We start from the raw sequence: 13,988 nt of genomic DNA, 5'->3' as shown, positions 1-13,988 counted from the left end.
GTAAAATCGATTAATATAATACTGATAGTTATTATCTGATTTACTTTTGATAAAAAAATAGTTTTTTTATCTTTAGTATAAATATATAATAGATTAACTCTAATATTCATATTTATTCATCTTATAATATAAGGATGCCTCACTACCATTTATTTTACATTGTAAAGTAGTACAACAATTAGGAAAAAATGTATTTACATGTTCTTTGTATTAATCATCTATGCAATAAAAGAATAAAAATAATAAAGAGGTTATTAAAGTTTCTTTTTTGTTTATTTTGAATTTATATATTTAAAATTAACTATTATGAGTAAAAAAAATATTTGAGTTAAGAAGAATTAGCTAGCATATCACCACAAAGAAACACAATAATTTGATTAAAAAGTAAATATTTTATTGATTATTTTAAAAGTAAAGATAAATTTAATAACTTTATTTTATATTATTATTTTATCTTTTGTTAGACTTACTGAAATATTTTCCATTTATTAATTTAATGTCTTTTCCAAATAAATTTTACTTATTGAAATAAAATTTTAATTACATGCAATCAATTAATAAATAATGACTATGCTAATTTAAATTATTAAATGTAAATTAATAATTGATGAATTGTTAATAGAAATCTAATATAAAATATTATTTTTGAGAAAAAATAAGTATTCAAAAATAATAAATATAAAATGATTAAATTTATATAATTAAAACACATCCAATTAGGTACCTTTTGAATGAAATAGAAAATCAACTTATTGATAAATTAATTAATATATTCTTAAATTAAATATGTCAATTAACACATTTTTTATAATATATGCTAATTATACATTTAAAACAAATATGGATAGTAGTATTTTTAATTAAATTAAAATTATTTCCATTTTTATTTATTTATTTAATTAATGAATTCTTAACACAGTTTTTGCTTATTTATTATTTAATTTTTTATTTATTTATTTAATTATATTTGTATAAACTTTTTCTTTTTGTTACTAAATAATCTTATCTTTTATTTATATTTTTTAGAAATATCATGATTCATCTTCATTAACATTATCCTCAGGCTATGAGTCGTATTATATATGTTAATGCATATTTGAGGATGTAAGAAGATCCAAATTTATATGACTTTCCTTTACAGCTTCTTTTAAATTAGGGTCGTTCATGCTGCAAGTTTCTATATGTTTTTTAATATTACCTCTTAATGTTTTTATTTATATTTCTTGCTAAACTAGTTTTTGTGTTGAAAGCTCCATCTCTGCTAAAAGATCCATCATTTTAGCTTTGTCAAAAGTGGCTAAAGTTTTAGAGTCAAAGTTTAAGCCTTTGATTATTTTTCCTCTTTGATTTTGGATTATGCTGGGTAGAGAAGAAATAGGTTTTAGTTTAGGAAGGGATTATGAGTGCTGATGATTAGTTTGAAGACTTGATTTATTGGTTTCCAAATTCAAAGAGTCAAATGGATCTATTTAAAATGAATTATATTTTTAGTTAAAAATACTTTTTAAAAATAATTTTAAAGTTACTTAATGGACTTCTGTCTTAAGCTGTATCTTCGAATTACTAAAGCTCTTTTTATTTTTTAGTAAGAGCAACCTTAATTCTATTTAACTCATTACGGACATTATTATTCTCTTTTTTATTGTTGTCTAATTATGTTCTCAAGTTAGTAATTTCTGAGACATAAAGTTTATTTGTTTTTCTCATTTCGTTTATTTCATGAATTAATTCAGCATTTTCTTTAGTTTTCTTATAAATCTCTTTATCTCTACGGATAATAACTTTTTCAGATGATTTATTTAGCTAATAAATTGATTTTTCTAAGTGTTATATTTAGCGTTGCATTTCTTCAAGACCTTTGTCATCACTTGATGATTACTTGATTTCTTAGCCTTTCACATAAATTTGGTTGAGTTTTTGCATTTCACTAGCCCATTCTTTCATGTCTTTGTTATTAACACAATTATATATATCCATGATCATCTTATTATTCAAGCTATCCTTTATTCTAGTAGCCTCTTATTGAGCTTTTAAGTTTCTTTTCAAATTTTCAATATGATTTTACATTTTTTTCATTTCTTCGTTTGTTTTTTAAGCTTATTGCAGCATACCTTCGAACTCTCCTTCTAATCTAAACAATTCTTCTTTTAATTTCTCTATTTATGCCTTTATGAATAAATTATGTAAATATAAAATATAAAATTTTCAAAGTATTTTTTACTTCTTTAGGCTCTAAGCTTTTTCTCATTTCTGTGGTTCTAAAACTTAAAACATGCTATTTAAATTAAAAGTATAACAAATTGATTAATATGGAATTGTTTATTTTAAATAATTAATAAATTACCTTTGATTTTTAAAGATCACTTATTTTATATTTATAATCCTGCATCTTCTTCTCTTTCTTTTTAAGTATCTCTTCAAGAGATCTGTATTCAGCTTTATGAATTTCAATTTATCCTTGAGCTTCTTTAAGCTTTTACCTGCATTCTTAAAGCATTAAATCTTTTTCTTCTTCTTTCTTCTTTATTTCCTTCTAATCATTTTCAGATTATTAAAGATCATTCTTGAGTTTATTTTTCTTATGCTTTAAATCTTAAACTTTCTGTTTCCATCTTTCCAATTCCTATTTAAATAAAAAAAGTTTAATATTTAAATTTCTTAAAAATATATTTTATCTTTAAATGTAAACTTTAGCTTGATAAAATGTGTCAATTTATATTTAATTATCATTAAAAATTTAATAATTTGTAAATTTTTTTTATTTGATTTTGAATAATAAATATTTTTTCATCAATTTAAATAGCATTATTTAATTTGAGGTTTGTTTTTTATTAAAATTAAATTAATATTTTTGTAGAATTTGAAAGAAAATTTGCTTACTTTTTCGTTTTTCTCAACCATATTTCTAATTTCTGATTCATGCTCTTCTTCTTGTTGAGAGAGTCTCTCTTCATAGACTTTTTTTAGCTCTTCTGCTGTCATTTTAGTGCTTTCATAAACTTTTTAGGCCTTTCCTGAAAATAAGAAAAATACATTGATTTTTTTATTTACAATTTAACTTGTATTTACCGAAATTGAGATTGAACTCTTTTTTTAGAATGTCAATATTGGTGTCTTGTTTTCTTGAAAGCTCTTTTATCTTTTTCTCAAATTTAAGTCTTTCTTCCTTTAATTCCTATTCTTGTTGAAAATATTTTTCGTTTTCAAAAGCTAATTTTCTTTCATAGAGACTTTCAAGTTCTTCGACACCCTTAAGATGCTTTTCTTCTAAATTTATTATAGTCTGTTTGTAATCTGACTCCATCTAGCTCTTAGCACTTTACAAATCCTCGTATTAACGCTTAAAACGAGTCATGTCACTTTCAAAGTTTTCCTTCATTTTGTTCATCTTAAATTCCAAAATTCTTTTTTCTTACTCAATTGTATCATTCATTCTACCCTTAAACTCTTTGTATTCATTTGTTATTTTTTCTTATTCTTAAATATAAGACTCCACATCACTTCGGTAAACCATGACAACATCAGATAAGTGTTCGTCAACTACCATCGCTCTTGGATTCATCTTAATTAAAATATTTTAGTTTCAGAATATTTATTTAATTTTATTTACTTTGCTGACAGCTTCTTCGTCCATCTTCACTTCTCCCATTTTCAAAGACAGTACTTACAAATCCTTTGAAATTTCAGAAACCTAAAAAAATAAATAAATATTATTTAATATAATATTTTATGTTTGAAAGCATTAATTCTACTTAAAAAATGAATATAGACCCATCCTCTCCAGAAGAGAAAACATACCTACCATCTGGACTTGATCTAACTTAAGTGACTTATCCATTATGAGTTTATATTGTTTCGTAAGGAATAGTGCTAAAATGATGGCTGAAAACCTAATTTAAATAGAAATTACGAATTAATATATATCATTTTTTAAAAATATTTACCTTAATTGCACCAGTGTTAGTACCAGCGACTATACCATAATAATTGTAGAAACTTTAAATAAAGCAAAAATGAGTAATTCTGTAATTTTTTAGTTCGAAATCCATATCTTAAACTTAGTGAGTGAAGTGGCTCTGTGGATTTAATCCCTAATTTCCAAATTGTTGCTGCTGTTGAATTCTCATTTCTTATTCATGTTAATCCATATAACCATAAACAATACCCTTGTCTTTTATTGAAATTAATTTTTTATTATATTAAGAAAATAAATAAATAAATCTATCTACTTTCATCTCCTCCTGTTGCCCAAATTAAATTTGTTTGGCTATTGTAAATTAACCCTGTATATTTATACTTCTCCTTTTATCAATAATATAAATAAAATATTATTAAAAATTACATCAAAAAAATTATTAATTTTATGATTTTACTTTTACAGATGAAGGAGCTTTTTCTAATTTTTTTTCTGATCTATTTAGATTTGGACTTGCAGTATTATTTTAATGAAAGCTCTAAAACAATGGTACCCTTTTATTAAAAAAAGAAATTAACTTCTATTCTAAGTTAAGTTAAACTTTTACCATCTATACACTGTCCCATCTAAAGAACAACTTAATAAAAATTCATCAAAAGGACCCCAAACTATTTCTGTAACCTAACTTGGAGGACCATTCAGTGTAATTAATGGTTAAAGGGTGTAAGAATTATAAATGGAAATTGAGTATTAATTTGATTAATTTTTAGTTTTAGGATATGCAATAGCCAAAAACTAACCTCCAGTTGAGAATTTCATGACAGTGCAGTTTTTTACTCCTAACTCTTTATATGTTCTTAATTCATCTTAAAGGACGTGATATATTCTCAGTTTATCTATAAAACCAGCAGCCAAATAATAGCCAGTTGGATGAAAAGACATACTAAGAAGTGGTGATTTATCATTAGTATCAGTAACGAATTTACCTAAATTAATAATTATTTGAAAGAAATAAATTAAAAAAAACCTACTTCTAAGAAAAATTATGAATGAATGAATGAATAATTAGTTAATTACGAGCCAGTTCACATCTATAGTTCATGTAATTCCAAATACGAATGGTTGAATCTCTTTAGCAGCAGGTTGCTATCAAGGGTCTTTATAAGCATATGTCCATCATTGTAATTGGCCCAAAATGAAAACCATTATAAATATAATCAAATTTCAGCTTTTTATCCATGTAAAGTGTATTATTTCTTAAACTCTCTATCTTTAATATTTTAATTTATTAATTCCATTTTTAGTAATAAAAAATAAAAATAAATAAATTAAATTTACTGTTTCTGGGACTTGCGGTATAATTTATTATAGATCAAATGTAGCTATATCATTATTTTTGAATCCAACGACTAATAAATCGTCATTTTTGCTTATTTCTATTGTAACTGCACCACTGCCTCTATCACTTGTCCATGACCTAACATATGCAATTTGGTAATCTTCTTCAGAAGTTCCTACATTATCGGAATCTTCATCTTTCATCCAAACAGAGAATAAACCAGTTTCATTAGCTAATATTAATCCCTTCGTAAATGATGCCATACAAGAAATACCTTAAAGATATTTAAAAATTAATTATAATAATGAAAAATAAATTTGTTAAAATAAATATATTTCTTTATTAATTTTATTTAAAATTGATAAAATAAACTTACCTACACCTTCTTTTTCAAAACCGTTAACAATGTATTACTTAACCTCATTATCTTGAATAATATAAACTTATCCTTAATCATTACACAAGGCTATTTTATTCTCTTCAAACCAAATGTGATCAGTAAAGTTTTAAGTTTAAGGCAATCTTTTAATATTGTCTCCAATGTATACAAATGCACTCTTTTGAACTCTAAGAATTTTGAAGCAATTGAGACCTATTAAAATAAATAAAATATAAAATATTTTATTTATTTATTTATTTTCTTAATTTATGAAATAATTTCAAAATAGAATTTAAACTAGATTAAATATAAATAATATATGCCTTGCTTTAGTATAGAATGTTTGTTTTTAATTATAATTATTATAAGTTTTTGTAATACAAACAAATGCAGTTTCTTTTTCTATATTTTATAAAAATAATTTTTACCAGAAATAGCTACCATGTGATTATCCTTAGGAGATATTGATACTTTTGTAATAGGTATTCTTAGTGTAACTCCCGCAACATCTTTTTTATTAGCTAATATATCAATAAAAACTAGACGATATTCTGGTGCTTCTGTTAGACAAGCGATAAAACGAGAGTCATACGAAAAAGCCATAGCTTGGAAGTTTTCAACTGTGGTATCAGCATAATTGAATTATTTTTTTTCATTAGCCAAATTCGCTCCTACACTGCTTGACTTAATATTATAAATTGCTACTTAAGGACACTTTTTATTTCCATCATCTTCTGATTTTAACTTCTCACAAACAGCTATAAACTTTTTATTCGGAGAGATCGCTAAACTAACAATTTTATCTATATTCTCACTTAATTTTATAAATGCCATTTCATTTTTATCATGCTGCTTGATAGCTATATACTTTCCTACTGGATAAATTAAGCTGTATCCATCTTCTTCCATTATACCCTAATTTTAACAATTTGAACAATTCTATTAATTATCTAAGTCAATTATATTGCCAATAATAAAATCATATCTTATAAAACTTATTTTCTGAACTGAAATGTTTTAATTTTGTTTAATTTAATTAAATTTATTTTTTTTTTACAACTGAATTGCGATATCCATTTGAACATAATGATCCGAAGCAATGAATCAAATCAAGCTTTAAACGCTAATCTTCAATGCTTTTCTTTGTTTCCTTTCTTGCTGTATTCTTTGGTTCTTCAAATTTATTTTTACTCATATTTATTTTGTTAAAGTGTTTTATCGTTGCCTATAAAAAGATAGATAGATGGCTATTTGTAGAGATTTATCCGTATTTAAAATTTGGCTATTTACAATAACTTTAAATATATATATATATATGTTATGTATAAATAAATGCAAATGAATCTTCTTTTAATTAATTATTAAAAAAATTAATAATAATGTAGTTTCGTTTTAATAATTAATTGATTTAACAACTCCATAATCAAAATCAAACAAACAAAGCATCCTACTTTAAATCAATAAATTATTTAAAAATTATAATTTTAATAATAAAATCTACTTTATTTTATTTTCTTTAAATCAATTAAATTTATTTTTGGTGTAAATTTTGAAAGAAAATTAAAAAATTCAATGTAAATTTTGCAGTAGACATATTTTTTATGTATTAAATATATTCGATAAGAATGCTTCTTGTGAATTTAAAAATTATTATTTTACTAAAATAAAATCAATATTTAAACAAAAAATCAGCTAAACATCGATCATTAATAAAGTAATTATTTTTCAATTAATCAGACAAATAGATAGATAGACAGACAGACAGATAGTCCTTAAAATTTCTGAAGATATAATTCTTTATCCGCAAAAAAAAAAAATAAATAAATAAATCAAAAATTAATATTTTAGGAAATAAATTTATATAAATTAGCAGTGTCAAAATAACTAGCAGGAAATTAAGAGAAAGTATTTTATTTTTGAAGGAAAATTTGGTATATGAATTCAAGCAACATAGAAGATTATTTCAGCTTTGTAGAGCAGTAAAAAATAATTATCTAAAATGAATTATAAGATGTATAGATAGCGAATGAAGGAGTTGTAAATTTGATTATTGCTGCACTGTCTAATAATGATAGCTAAGTTCGCCAAAATGCAGAAACAAGTTTGATGCTAATTAGATAAACAGATGTTGTGCTTCATACTGAAGATGTATTGAAAGCTATTGCAATTAGTTTGAATCAAGAAACATTAAAATACATCATACCATATACTTTGTCTCTTATCAAAAGCCTGAAGTAGCTAAAAGTTTTTTAAGAGGATCAAGTTCTACTCAAAATATTATCTTATGTTTTTGTAGCTCTATAAAATAGAAACTTAAATTAAAATTAAACAAAGATACTTGTTTCCTGCTTGCCTTATCTATTAGACTTATCTTGCAGCGCCTAAGAGCCAGGTATTAATTTCATTAAAATAAATTTATTATTTTATTTTCAATTAGAAGTTAAAAATGATTGATTGAATGATTTTATTAATTGGAATTAGGAAGAATATTTTTTAAGGTTTATAGCAAATAAATGTCAAATTTAACATTTTAAAATTAAAAATAGATTGGTTCTTACTTACAATATTAAAAGAATGTGAAAAGCTATTTGAATAAAGTGGAGATAAAAGAGATATTTACATAGGACTTAGTTTAATTTATGAACTAATAATGGATGTATTTACTAATGAAAAAGTAAGAAATGTCTTAGTTTGTATTTTGCAAAAGATGTTTATGATATTAGAAACAATGGCTAATTTAGTTTTCTAAGAAATCATTTCTGCTTAAAGAGATTTATAAAATTTAGAAGGAAATTTACAGATTTTAAAAATGACATGCCAAATACTAACAATATCAATTTAAAGGGTTTAAAATGCAAAAAGTGAACTCATGCAAATATTTCTAAGCAATCTTCATCTCATGAACTTCTTCGAAATGGTTATATAATTTAATTTCAACTAAGCATTAAAGCTTTAAAATTGTGATCCAAATATTAGTTTAATCACATTCGATCAATCCCAAACTGCAAACAACTTGATATCTCTTTTTGAGTTAATAGATGGAATCAAATTTAATTCTCTTAAAAGCTTAGTAGTAATGAATTAATACTATCTCTAAAAAGAGCAATAAACAAAGTAGTAAATGTTTGATACTGTTCAGGTTCAATAAAATTACTCATACTTTCTTCAAAAATTCGAATCTATCCTATTACACATTTGCAAGTAACTACATCTCTGTGTGAACAACCAATCTCCCCAATACTTAAGCCACATATATGTAAGTGAATCTATTTATTTATTTAATTCAAAAATATTATCTTACTTTTTATCCATCCATACTATTTTAAGATAAAATTTTATTTGATAAATTAATACTATCATTGATTCAATATATAAATAATTCATTCATTTTCTTTCAATATGTTTTTTAATAAATATTACTGATTACTTTATCAAATAAAAAAGTGCTAAATGTGATTATATTAAAACTAACTAACTCTCTTTAAACAAAACCTGATGATTTATTGATAAATTATTTTGGAAATTATTAAAATATAAAAAAATGAAATTCCTTAATAATAAATAATTAATTTAATTTTAATCTAAATAGTGCTAAAAATCATGCATGAAAAACATAGATTTTGCTGTAGTTTTTATAATTAATAGTGTCAACGATTCAAAACTATATAAATTCTTTGCTTAGAACTACTAAGAGTAATTGATTAATAAAACAAAATATTAATTTTATTGTAATTTTTCATTTAACAAAAAAAAAAGCATTTTTAATGAAATACTTTTGAGCCTAGTTTGCAACAACGTTAAGGATTATGAAAGTTATTCTGAGGAGAGTGATGAATTTACAAAATTAGAATAAGATTTATACAATAATAGAGAATCGGATATTTTAAAGAGTAATGGCTGCGAGTTAATATTTAGACTGGCAGAATAAATTGATGGCTTTCTAGCCTATGCTATTTCCTACTGCTGCAAAACAATAGAACTAATTTTTAAGGAACATTCAGATAATTAATTTAAAGAATCTTTGATTAAGTACAAATCTTCTCTATTTTTAACTTTAGATAAAGCAAATTAAATAGAAACCATACTTTTGATATTAATCTTATTGTCACGTCAAGCAGGGCAAAGAAGAGATTTAACGTAAAATAATAATTTGACATATTTAAAATAAATATTTGAATAAATATTTTTGATAAAGCAAATAAATAGAGATAATGCTGAATAATTATTTCACTTCTGATTTAATAAAAGTGTCTGGAATCAGCAGACTAAGGTGCTCTGCTTTGATAAGCTATTATAGTATTTATTTGTTTACAGATTTTGACAGACATTCTAACCTATATGTTGCTATTAACACAAAATTATTATCAGATATGATGGTGTTCCTCATAAGTAAATAAATTCCATTTCAGATAAATATTTAAAAATAAATTAATTATTTCAAATTAGAATATTTAAAAAACAAACAAGAAGAAAAAGGAGTAAGTGTAGCTATTGATACACTCTTTAGATTGATTAATACTTGGGAACTAAAAGGATGCATTGAAAGTATCATTACAGATATAATAGAAACATTAGTAGAGCTAATAAAAGATAGTTAAAATGGAATCTTTTTTGAGTTTCTAGAAAAAGTTATTGACAATTACACATTTATTATTAAAAATTATGCTACAGAGATTATTAAAAATCTCTGCAATAGGATCAATAGAATTCAAAACTAAATAAAAGGAAAAAAATATGAATCTAGCATGCTCATCATGTAGTGCATCAGCTGCATTATCTAATTCGTAAAAGATGAAAAGATATTCAATGACTTTTATATTTATTTTGAAGAAAATATCTTAGAATTAATCAAGTACCTTGATGTAGTAGGTATTCATTAATTCATTAATTCATTAATTAATTAATCAGGATCAATTATCAATCAACCACTTCTTTATTCTAACTTTATACTCTAACAAATGAATCCCCCATTTTTTTATAAAAATCATTAAGTTAAAATAAAAATTGATAAATTTTAATTAAAATATAAATAAATCAAAGCACTCTTTTTTAAATAATTTTATTTTTATTTAAATCATTGCTGATTATAAAGATCTATCATTATTAATAAATTAACTAGATTATATATTAAAGATGCTTTTTATTAAAACAAATATTTTTAAAATAAAGAGGAAATTTAGTTTGAAGATAAACTATGTGAACTTTGTGTTTGCATTTTACAGGTAATTATTTATTTATTTATTTGTTTATTTTTTGATAAATATATTTTAATTTATTAATCCTAAAGTAATTAAGAGAATTCGAAGAATTGAATGAAGTTATTGGTAGGAATTTAGAAAAGTTGTACTAAAAAAATTGCTGCAGTATAAGATGCGAGTCTTTCTATGAATTACTTATCGAGGTTTTTAGAAGCGAGTATTTACTCTATGATAAGCAATATATTTTGTGTAGTGTTTTTAGAATAGCTATTGATTCTATTAAACAACTTAACATTAACCAGCTAACTTATCAATATCCTGAATTCATCTAGGCTTGTTTTTTAATTTAATTGGGTATTTAACATAATCATGATATTTTCAATAGCAAATAAAAGCTTTATGAGGATATTATGATTTATTTAATTCAACTCTACCCAAGTCTAACAAGTTAGTAGTTCTATCCTTTAAAATATATTCAAATATTCCTCTTTTTCTTCTATTATTAGCCTGTTCAAACATTAAATGCTATAAAGAATTCAAATATTTTAATCCACTTGCTTTAGTAATTAGAGTAAAAGTATATAGTCGATCATCTTGAACAACCTTATGATAGAAAAGTCCTTTCCTATGGATTGATTGGCTTGATTAATAATTGGCAATAATGCTCACTAAATCATAATGATGTGTCAAAACTATTCAAATTAGCTCTTTATACTCTGAACTATACTTCAACAAGTTCACCTGTTAAATCTGACTAGTTTAAAGTTATAAATGAATATAAACATAAAGGGTCAATTGAGAAAAGTGCTAAAGTAAGCAGACCTTAATTCAATGATGATGACACTTGGCTTTAGTCGAATGAAGAACCACTAGATTTGTATGATATTAATGTTTCTGATATTGAATATGAAAGATTGAACAATTTCTACTACAAACCAGAAGTAAATTGATATTTATTTTTTTTATAATAAATTAAAATTTTTTAAAATTTTTAATTTAAAGAGAGACTTTTACCCTAAAATAGAAAAATGTAATCCCCCAGCTTACAAATGTGACGAGTATAGTATGTATCGTTAAATGCTTAAAACTCTAAAAAAAAGTTAAGTTGAGTTATTTAATTTTATTATTTCATCTCTTAATGAAGAGGAAAGCAAACTATACAATTCAATAGTCAAGGCTTAAATTGTTTAAACATCTAATAATTAGTATTCAGTACGCTAAATAAAGAAAATTAAGAAAAAAAATTAATTTTATGAATAAATAAACCATGTAGTAGAAATGGCTTAAGAAGATATTCATTAAAATAGCAATAGCTCTTAAATTATTCAATAAAATAAATCTAATTTAAATGATAAAATAATTGATGAAGAAATTTGATTTCAAAAAATAAATAATGATTTTGAGAACAATTAATTAATTATTTAACTAATTATTTATTTATTTATTATTTTTTAAATTACATTTATTAAATGTAATGTGTCTATGTTTTAATTATATGTATTATCTTATGATCATTCATTATGTGTTGATTTGGCAATTTAATAAGCTTTTTAAAATTTAATTTATTATAAAATACTATAAGTCTTCCATAATAATTAATTATATAAAACAAGTGAAAAAAATAAAAAAACTTTTATGGTATTTTTAAAAAAAATAAAAATTGGGGCATTTGCTAATTTATTTATGAGATTTATTGGTATTTTATTACTGTGTTGATTGAAATCTATTATTTATTTATTTTATAAAGTTAGTCAAAAATCTATTATCATTCATTCATTGATAAATTTATACAAATTTATATGAATTAAATATAATATGAGTATAGATGCTAATAACTAATTTAATTAAAAATTTAGCAATAAGATGAATCTGATTTGATAGATAGATAGATATTAATTTATTTACTGATATTTAATTTTAATTGAATCAAAAAAAAAAATATTTTAAATAATTATTTTTAACTTCAAATTTAAAATAATTTTTTCCTGCGAAATTAAAAATTTTTAATTTAACTAAAAACTAAGTAAAGTTTTTTTGTTTGTTTGTATGTTTATTTATTTGTTTTTTTGAGATACTTTTTTAATTTTATCTACTTTTAGGAAGTATTTAAATGGTAAATTATAATATTATACACATAAAATATAGTATTTAACTAGATATTAATTAATCATTTTGATTTCTTTTTTTATTGTTTTTCAAATTTTTTCATAGCAGCATCAAATTTGTCATTAAGTACATCACAAAGTCCAGCCAAACTATCTAATCCTTCTTTTAATACTTCATTTGAATTTTTTTCTATTATTTTATGAAAAAAATGTATTATTTTATAAAACTAAGCACAAACTAATAAACCAAATTACTTATTGTTTATAAACGTAAATTCATTTTATTTTCAGAAGGGTGAGGAATTGTATAACCACAGAATTCTACATCTTTTCTCTTTACAAGCATATATCTAACTGTATTTCCAAGGGTGTGGTCTTCATCATAGAAAGTATAAGTAGCGCAAGTTCTATCTTTTTCATTCTAATTTTATAAAAAAATGTTCAGCTTGCTTATTAAAAACATTTATTTTGTAATTATCGTAAATTCTATGCTTTAGTCTTAAAAACTAACTCAATTTTTTATGTTTTCATTTCTATTCCTAATTTAATCAATCAATTAATCTTTGATAATTTATTACTTAGTCAATAACAAGCTTTTCTTCTGCAGATTGCTTTTTAGGCTTATCTTCCATCATATAATCTTCATCTTCTTCTTCCTCTTCAATATCAGGATTGTTGACAGCTTCGTCATCTTCCTATTCAATTTCTTGGAATGAATTTTCTTCGCTATCTGACATTTTTAGAATATCTTGTTTTTTATATTTGTTATATTTTTGTTCTCCTTTAATAAATTAATTAAATTAATTATATATTAGTGAATATGTGATATCATCTATCTATCTATTAATTTATTTATCTATTGATCAACCTATCTTAATATAAATAAGTATGTATATTGATATATGTGCTTGATAGCAGTAATTTCTAGCTGCAGCTTCATTCAATTCTCAATGAAATAAAAAATTTTTATTTATTACTATTATTTTTAATCTGATTTAGATAATTTTATCTGTATTATAAATTAAAATGAGATACTTCATATCAAGACTTT

At 22.9% G+C, this 13,988-nt stretch overlaps 3 protein-coding genes across 3 annotated transcripts; 1 reads left to right on the top strand and 2 right to left on the bottom strand. All coding sequences in view use genetic code 6, as the record gives it.

Annotated features, from left to right (window-relative positions):
- Nucleotides 1-1,031: 1,031 nt before the first annotated feature.
- Nucleotides 1,032-6,829, bottom strand: TTHERM_00011780 (WD domain, G-beta repeat protein; the record flags this gene model as incomplete). Its single annotated transcript, XM_001008257.3, has 17 exons — nucleotides 1,032-1,465; nucleotides 1,527-2,166; nucleotides 2,222-2,275; nucleotides 2,345-2,623; nucleotides 2,881-3,014; nucleotides 3,070-3,562; nucleotides 3,611-3,691; nucleotides 3,753-3,890; nucleotides 3,945-4,171; nucleotides 4,230-4,302; nucleotides 4,374-4,470; nucleotides 4,524-4,902; nucleotides 4,994-5,186; nucleotides 5,255-5,529; nucleotides 5,632-5,847; nucleotides 6,063-6,549; nucleotides 6,692-6,829. The coding sequence occupies 17 exons, from the start codon at nucleotides 6,827-6,829 to the stop codon at nucleotides 1,032-1,034; spliced, it is 4,338 nt and encodes a 1,445-aa protein (XP_001008257.2).
- A 740-nt stretch (nucleotides 6,830-7,569) lies between these two features.
- On the top strand, nucleotides 7,570-12,209 carry TTHERM_00011770 (hypothetical protein; the record flags this gene model as incomplete). The annotated part of the gene is made up of 9 exons (XM_001008256.3): nucleotides 7,570-8,026; nucleotides 8,181-8,890; nucleotides 9,224-9,327; nucleotides 9,391-9,771; nucleotides 9,830-10,023; nucleotides 10,081-10,503; nucleotides 10,804-10,856; nucleotides 10,922-11,773; nucleotides 11,835-12,209. The coding sequence occupies 9 exons, from the start codon at nucleotides 7,570-7,572 to the stop codon at nucleotides 12,207-12,209; spliced, it is 3,549 nt and encodes a 1,182-aa protein (XP_001008256.3).
- Nucleotides 12,210-12,999: 790 nt separating this feature from the next.
- Nucleotides 13,000-13,674, bottom strand: TTHERM_00011760 (DNA-directed RNA polymerase I and III 14 kDa protein; the record flags this gene model as incomplete). Its single annotated transcript, XM_001008255.3, has 3 exons — nucleotides 13,000-13,127; nucleotides 13,193-13,358; nucleotides 13,516-13,674. 3 exons carry the CDS (start codon nucleotides 13,672-13,674, stop codon nucleotides 13,000-13,002), a joined length of 453 nt encoding a protein of 150 aa, XP_001008255.1.
- Between the last annotated feature and the right edge of the window lie 314 nt (nucleotides 13,675-13,988).

Source organism: Tetrahymena thermophila, assembly GCF_000189635.1.
Source record: "Tetrahymena thermophila SB210 genomic scaffold scf_8254803, whole genome shotgun sequence".
NCBI lineage: Eukaryota > Ciliophora > Oligohymenophorea > Hymenostomatida > Tetrahymenidae > Tetrahymena > Tetrahymena thermophila.
The sequence above is the reverse complement of the archived record's forward strand: the minus strand, read 5'-3'. Positions and strand labels throughout refer to the sequence as shown.